We start from the raw sequence: 8196 nt of genomic DNA, 5'->3' as shown, positions 1-8196 counted from the left end.
TTTAGCCTAAGCAGAAATGTAGGATATATGCACTTGGCAGAGCAACCCTATTTTGTGGGATGGGGGGAGAACAGAGTGAGAGATTGGTTCTGTGGTGGAGTACCCACCACACTCTTCACCCTGCTGATTTGCTGCAACTAGGATAGGAGGAGGGAGAATTTTTCTTTTCTGTTCCCACTGACTTCAGGGGGGGATAACTAGTTCTAGAACAGTTTTGTGGGCATGCTAGGGAAATTATAGAAGGTTGCATCCTGTGGATCCACAAGTATCCTGACCTGCCTACTCTGACCCCCACAACCAGTAGGACATCTTTACTTCTGGACCTTTATTCAGGCATCCACAGGGAGGGGCACTCTGGCGGTGTAGATGTCATCTCACCCATAGACCTCCCTCTCTGCCACTTCATTTTATTTCGTATAATATTTTATTGACTGTTTTGATGCTGCATGTACTGCACCCTGAGATTGTAAGGAGAAAGGTGGATGATAAATATAAATATTAAATAAGTGAAATTTATTTATTATATCGACCAGCTGAGCGATTGCAGCCTTAATAACTTGATAAAAAGTTCTTAATTGTGGTTGCATTCTGATCTTAGAAAGCAAAGACAATTTGTTCACCAAAGAAAAATGACGAATAGAAAGAAGTCTTTATCTCATCCTTGACTTGATATAATTCCCATTATGAGAATCAGATTAATGAAACTGGTAATAAATTCACATGAAAAAGAATGGTTGATAATTATAAAGCTGCTTTTTCCTTAACATATGCCATAGAGAAGACTCAGACTGGGAAAATTCTCTGGCAGTAGTTCTTGTCATATCAGGATAATCAAAAGGGAAAATGTAGTTAATAATTTGCAAGGCATAAACCTGTCCTTTAACTGTTTAGGTTGACTTAACAGAAAAAAAATTGGAAAGAAGGAAAAGCTTATTCATAAAAAGCGGGGCAATACGCCTATGAAAATAAGGATGATTAATTGTTTTGTCTGTTTGCCGATTCTTCCCCTGATTGTCTTTGTTGGGAATTCACCTGTTTGTGTAAGTATATCTGTTTGAAGGACTTGTTTAATAGGGGTTGATAAGCTCATGTCAGAAGAGTATAAGACTGTTGGCAAAGCTGAACTTTAGATCAGCAATCAAGGAATATATGCAGTGGAACTGTATTGATTTAACATTTATCGGAATGTTATTGGAAAAATGTTTCAGCAGATCTAGTGGAAAGAAAAAACCTATTTGAAAAGGGACAGAGCATTATAACAGTGTAAAATTACTAAAGACATTTTCCAGCTTTGGCCATTTCAGTTCCTGCCCCTTCCATGACTCTTATTCTTTCTTCGTCAAAACAAAAAATATGTATCCATCAATGCCACCTATATTAATTTAATTCACTTGTAAGCAAATTGTGGGCTGGTACTTGCCTAAGATGGTGCTCTTTACATATTTTTTTCAGTCCCATCCAAAATGTTGATCAATTGCTGTCTGGATTTCATCATTCATCGAAATGCTGATTTTATTTTTTTAATGTTCTGCAATGATCAACTGGTTTTGACAATAAACTATTATATGGTGTGTGTGTGTTTTTACATCTCCCATGTGTGTGTGTTTATGGGAATTTTTCCAACAACCCTGTGAGGTAGGGTTGAAGTCTGGAAACAAAGCAGCTCACAAAAGTAATTCTAACACAGACGCAGACTGGGATAGGTCTCAACTTAAAAGGCTTGTTGAAAGAGGAAAGTCTTCAAAAGGCGCCAAAAAGATAGCAGAGATGGTGCCTGCCTAATATTTAAGGGGAGGGAATTCCGTTTGGAAACCAAGGCAGCTCACAACAAGAAATAAATCCTTTTAAAACCCTATAACCATAAAAACAAGTATAAACAGTTGCAGAACAGCTTAAAGTGGCATGATTCTGAATTTTGGGTTATGTGAATGAAATTGCTTATCACTTGAGGTTGCAGTTCTGTCCCTGTTTGAGTAAGCTCCACTGAATACACTGGGACTTGCTTCTGAATAAATAAACATAGGATAGCGCTATAAATATCTTTACAGGTTGTGTAAATAATAAATATATTTGATAGTCATGCTTATACAAATATTTCTTCATTTATCATATTTTTGGTTTTTGGTTAGGAATCCTGACTGGTTCTGAGATCCTTAGTTTTCTGCCTTACTCATAGGAATCTTGTTGTGGTTGGTATGGTATTGCATTTAAGAAATCATCACTGTCTTTTGTTCTTCTTTTCCATTTGCATTTCATTTACCTTTATCCTCACTCCCTTTCATCCATAGAAGCAACAACAGTGGTTCCATGCGCTCTGCTCAACCTTCTGAAACTCACTGATGATGCACCTTTGTTGTTTGTTTCTTGTCCAAAAGTGGTAAAAGAGAATCCACATACTGTGCAGCGTAGCTGCAATTGTTGTTGTTCCTAAACTACTGCCTATGAAGGTAGACCAAATCATGTGTGCTTTCTCTCTGTCAGTTATATTCACTGGAATTGGGTTGTCTGATAAAGTGAGTTTATAGCAGCCCACAGGGGAGACAGAAAAGGGTAGAGAATCTTCTTACTCATTACTCAGACCTCTTTCTGAAGTGAAGGGTCAAATCTGTAAAGAAATTTGGATGTTAAAAGGTAGGGGGAGGGCATTCCAGGCAGGGGGTTACCAACCCTACTTGGATATGGATATCTTTGCAGAGGATCCCTTGTCAAGCTTTACCAACAACACAATCTAAACCATATCTATAAATAAAGATAGAAATCTTAGCTAAAAGATAGAGCCTAGTTAGGGAACATTTAATCCAGCCTACTTGATTCTGGCAAGAAGGATTTAAGTGCCCTCAGGCCAGGCCAGTCTAGTCGCCAGAAGGCCACTGTAGGAAGAAAGGAGCATAGTGTTGTAGAGATGTTAGATAGGAGCACTTAGGAGTAAACAACAACAATTCTTTATTGCTAAAAGCTATTAGCCACCGCAAAAGGTTAAAAAAAGTACAGAAGGGCATAAAGTGCACTAGCATAAAATACAAAGGTACAATAAAAACAGCCAAACAACCAGGAAATTTATATACCATAGGATCTTTCTTCTTAAAACAGCCTTAAAGTTCTATGTTAAAAACTGAACAGTGAGACAACGTCAAAACAGTTCCGAGTGTTTTACAAAACTAGCCCTAATCTTCTTGGCTGCGAGGGAAAAAGTGGCGACCTTAGATGTTATGTAAATATCTGAACCCGCCAGAAGGATGGCTATTTGTTCAAAAGCGGGTCCTGCATGAGAAGAATTATAGGGTCTAAAATTTTAGCTCTGGGCGCCTGATAAAGGGGACATCTCAGGAGGTAATGGGCCACGTCCTCAATCTCACCCGCACAGCAAATGCAAACTCTGAGATCATAGGGGGTGTTAGCATAACGGCCCGCCAGCATTGCAGAGGGCATGGTTTGCAGACGCAGGGCGATAAATGACCATCTCGGCAGAGGGGCCGATAGAAAGGAGAGATATGGTTCAGCACCAAATGTTGTTTTGAAACAGGGGTACCATACCGAAAAGGAGGTTTGGGAGGCCGAATAAAGCATCCAGCGTTGGGCATAGAATAAAATTCTTTCCTTAAGCAATCTTTTCGCCCTTAAGGAGTAGTGTGATGGAGGAATGGTTATGGAAATCCCATAAGCAGACAGTTTGGCTTTGGCTCGAAGTAACCGTGAAGAATGGTAGGATGGCTGAAGTTGTTCACGTAAACACATTTTAGGCAGGCATGTGTCATCCATGCCAATGAGCCGCAGCCAATACGAAGCCAATGCCACATGGGCCAAAGATTCTAACGGGTGGAGACCGGTTTCTAGTCTCAGTAGGTTGGCGGGAGAACCACGGGGAGTGGCCAGAATAAACCTGAGAAAGGTATTCTGTACTTTCTCTAATGATGAAGTGTCACTGTGGCCCCAGATCTCTACCCCAGATCTCTGCCCCATATAGTAATTGGGGGATTATCTTCCTACGGAAGATTTCCAGAGCTGGGGGGACCAATTTGCCACCTTTATAGGAAAAAAAATGGCATAACCGATGGACAGAATGAGCTGCCTTCAGTCTAACGGAGTCACAATGAAATTTCCAAGACAAATTTGCAGTAAAATTAATACCCAAGTAACAGTAACTCCGTTGCTGTTGGATAATTTGGTTGTTTAATCTCCAAACATGTTTGGTGCTCTTATTCCCAAACACAACCACTTTCATCTTTGCATAATTAATGAGAAGGCTTTCCTTAGAACAAAAACAGCCCAGGCTGTTTAACAGCCTCCTCAAACCGATTTGTGTGGTTGACATGAGGGCAAGATCATCCGCATAAAGCAGAACAGAGATTTTAGAGAATAAAATGGAAGGGGGAAAATACAAAGGGCCAGATAGCTCCTGGACAATGTTATTTATATAAAAGTTAAAAAGAAAGGGGGCTAAAATACATCCCTGGTGCACCCCTTGATGGGTGGAAATTGACTCAGAAAGGACGCCATTTGCACCGAGTCTCACTCTAAGAGAAGTGTCACAATGCAGGGACCGCAGGAGCAAGAGTAATCGTTTGTCAATATTAGTATCACCTAACTTTTGCCACAGGCGGCCTCTTTCAATGAGATCAAATGCAGAGGACAAATCCATGAAGGCCACAAAAAATTCCTTCCTATTATGGAATGCATATTTTTGGATGAGGTGGGACAATACAAAACAATGGTCAACCGTGGATTTACCCTTTGCAAACCTGGCTTGTTCTGGAGCAATAACATTATACTCTTGGGTCCATTTATCCAATTTCACAAGGAAATTCCTGGTGTAGAGTTTGGATGCTATGTCTAATAGACTGATCGGCCTAAAATTTTTAGGATCCGTTTTGGCTCTGTTTTTGTGGAGAGGTATAACAATGCTACTTCTCCAACCCTTAGGGATCACTCCCCTCGAGTTAATAAAGGTAAAGAGCTTTGCAAAAATAGGTGCCCACCAGTCGGGGTTGGACTTAAAAAGCTCTGCGGGGAGCACATCAAATTAGTCAGCGAGGCGACCTCCCCAGGCGAGACCGGGTCCCACTCTGGGCAGCAATTTAAGGAGCTGGCGAGAGAAGATGAGGAAGGTTGAGGGAAGGGCGAGGTGCTCTTATAAAGAGCAGAGAAGTGCAAACTCCATTGGTCCGATGTTATCAGGATATCTAAACCCATTTGAGCCTCCTTCAGGCCCCTAGAAACAAGATCCCAAAATCTAGAGGCATTTCTCTCGAGAGAAGCTAAGCCTAATTCTCTCCATTGTTGTTGGACATAGGAGGCCTTTTTTTCTCTTAAGAGATTTTTATAGGACTGCCTAAGAGATAAGTACACCTTAAATTTAGCCAGCGAGTCATCTTGCCTGCTGGCCCTAATAGCTTGGCCTAGCTTGTGTTTGGCCAGGGCACAGCTTTTATCAAACCACCCTCTGTTCTTTAAAACTTTATGTTTAGAGGTGGATAGCAGGGGCTTTAACTTGGACACTAGGGAGTCATATAAGGGAGATGGGTCTGTAGAGGACAAGAGACAATCTCTCAAGTCCAACATCAGGGGAGAGTTAAGGAAAAGGTTTATTGATTCACTTAACTCCCCACTCCAACGGATCCTGGGGCACCAAAGAGCCGGGTGGGGAAAAAGCAGTAAGGGGAGAGAGAGGAAAGATAGAAAAGAGGGAAAATAGGGGCATATGGTCACTCTCAGGTCTGGAAATTATCCCAAAGGTTGTTATATAGGAAATAAGGGGTTGGGAGAGGACCATATAATCGATTGTGCTCCTACCCCTCGGGCTAAGAAAGGTATGTGCATTGGACGCCGGGTTTAAGTACAAACCATTGCAGATAAATAGATAAAATTTATAAAGTAAACTGAAAAAGGATAGTCCCGCGGGATTAATGGATTTATCCAAGGAATTCCTACAGGGAAAATCAGAGAGGTCATCTGGGGATAACCCCATTCTACTGCCAATGGCCGAATTGTTTGGGCCTAGTCTGGCATTAAAGTCTCCAGTCATCAGGATTAGAGGGTCTTGAAACTGGTGGTACAGGGCAAGCAATGCCTGATCTAAATTGGCCCAAATTGAGGGACTCCCATCCCCTGTCTTGGCTCTCATCGGGGGCACATAGACGTTGATCACAATTAGCATAGGAGACCTGGGCCAGGAAATTTTAGTTATAAGAATATTGTTGGACGAGAGCACCTCTATCTCAGAAACTGTAGGATTCTGGTCGACCGAAATTAATGTCGCCAGACTGCCCTGTGGTCTGCCCCCCTTAAGGGAAGCAGTAGCAGGTATAATGTGGGCAGTGAAACCAGGTAAAGAAGGAAAGGAGTGGGAGGTGATCCATGATTCCTGAATGCAAATGATCTGAAATTTCCTGCAAAATCCACAAAACTGAAGTCAACCAGCTTGGCGTGCCAACCAGCCACGTTCCATGACACAACTGCTAACAGAGAGGGAGATACGCTCGGGGCAGTTGGATGAAGTCAAGGTGAAGAGGATTCCTCCAGATGGACTTGGGCCACGCAGCGCAGGACGTTTCTATGAGCATTCGGGCCTGGCAAGTGGGAAGGGGAAGCAGAAGATGGCAGACCCAGAAAGCAGTCTTTAAAAGGGGAGCTAGCTCATCCTCTCCATCACAGGAAAAAACAAAGGATTTGTCTGCTGGCTCATCAGTGCTGAGTGGCTCTGGGGACCGCTGTTGAAGCACAATTGTGGGCGAGGGGCAGGCGGAGGCACTAAACCTGTCCAGGACAATGAAGTTGCTGCTGGAGACATGTAGGAAGCCCCTAGTAGAGTTGGAGTTAATGAATGCTGAAGATGTACAGTCGTCCCGGGACTGTTCCTCCACCACCAAAGGTTGAGTTGGAGATGATGGATCAACTCGACGCCATGAAGGGCACAGAGGTCGCGGTTTCGCTAGGTTAACAAAGTGTCTTTGCACATAAATTCCATGCCTGAGTAATAAGGAACTACTGGCTAGAATCTTGTCGACCAACTCATGAGACTTGAAAGTAAGTAAGACCGCCAAGCTAGTGAAATTCTTAGAAAGAGCTTCAACCTTAAGTATGTCATCATGTTTAAAAAAGGCCAGGTGCAGGGAATGTAGAACTTTACAAATGTGCATTTTCCAGTTGAGTTGTTGCACACTGGTGCTGAGGCATGGGACATTAGACAAGACTAACCTATTCCGGCTCAGCCTTAGGGACCAGTATTCTGCTTCACCATTTTTCACGGAGGGCTTAGAGGAGTAAACCGCTGGCTCAGCGGAGCAGGAAACCGCAGGAGGTGCAACAACTGAAGATGGAGCAGCTTGGGTCGAAGACAGCTGCACAGCGGGGGCTATACGTGGGGGATCCCAAGAGGCAGTCGATTGACTGTGATTCCCCTTAGCCCTCTCAATAGGCAATGGTGCTTCAAGTAATTTAAAAAGCTTGCGGAAGTCCATCTTCCTGCCTCTAGGAAGTTTGTATTTTTTAATGTTTTTAGATTTTCTGATATTTTTTACATTCCTGGGAGCTTTGCGTCTCAGGCTACGGTTCTGTTTTTGTTTAAGGCCACAAGCAGACGAAGAGGGTGGTTTGCCAGTAAGACTATCTGGCTTAGCATAGGAAACTATCTTCGCAAATTCCTCAGTGAGCGTTCTTAATAGACCGTTGGTCACTGAGATGAAGTTTTTAATACAGGCTAATTCATCCAAAACTATAGCCATTTGAGGAATCAGATAAGGGTGGTTGAGGTGAGATTGAGTTTGCCTCACGCCTTCATTAACCAGGGGAATTGCAGGTGTCCTGAAGGGGGGGCTTTGAGGGTTCAAGACTTCGGAAGAGGTTGTAGCCGAAGCTGAGACTCCCCTGGACTTTGACAGAAACTCAGCTTGTGCCAACTCCAAAGCAAGGTTAGGAGTATCCGGTGGTGAAGGTTCCTGAAGCATATGTAGGACTCTAGAGTCTAAAGACCAGTCCAGTTCAGCTCCAGGTAGATAAGCTGGCATGGTAGAATTAGGATTAGAGGTGCAGTCAGGCTCCTTTAAGTGGGGGTCAAGTTCCAACGGACAGGAGCATGAAACTCTCTTCTCCACATTTGCCGGGAAAAAGAATTGAGTTATTTTAAGTTGACTCTCACCTCCTAAAAAGTCTTCTAAGATATCATCCTTCTAAGCCTCCCGCTCTCGACACATTTTCCTT

At 42.9% G+C, this 8196-nt stretch overlaps 1 protein-coding gene across 1 annotated transcript in view; it reads left to right on the top strand.

Moving 5' to 3' along the window:
* Window positions 1-890: 890 nt before the first annotated feature.
* Window positions 891-8196, top strand: part of HABP2 (hyaluronan binding protein 2) — a 72113-nt gene continuing 64807 nt past the window's right edge. The window contains exon 1 of the mRNA XM_061635953.1: window positions 891-1040. Within this exon, the coding sequence (XP_061491937.1) occupies window positions 960-1040 (81 nt within the window). The 5' untranslated portion in view covers window positions 891-959. The remainder of the gene's footprint in view (window positions 1041-8196) is intronic.

The sequence above is a fragment of the Rhineura floridana genome, chromosome 7, assembly GCF_030035675.1.
Source record: "Rhineura floridana isolate rRhiFlo1 chromosome 7, rRhiFlo1.hap2, whole genome shotgun sequence".
Lineage (NCBI taxonomy): Eukaryota > Metazoa > Chordata > Lepidosauria > Squamata > Rhineuridae > Rhineura > Rhineura floridana.
Note: the sequence above shows the minus strand (reverse complement) of the source record. Positions and strands in the feature narration are given on the sequence as shown.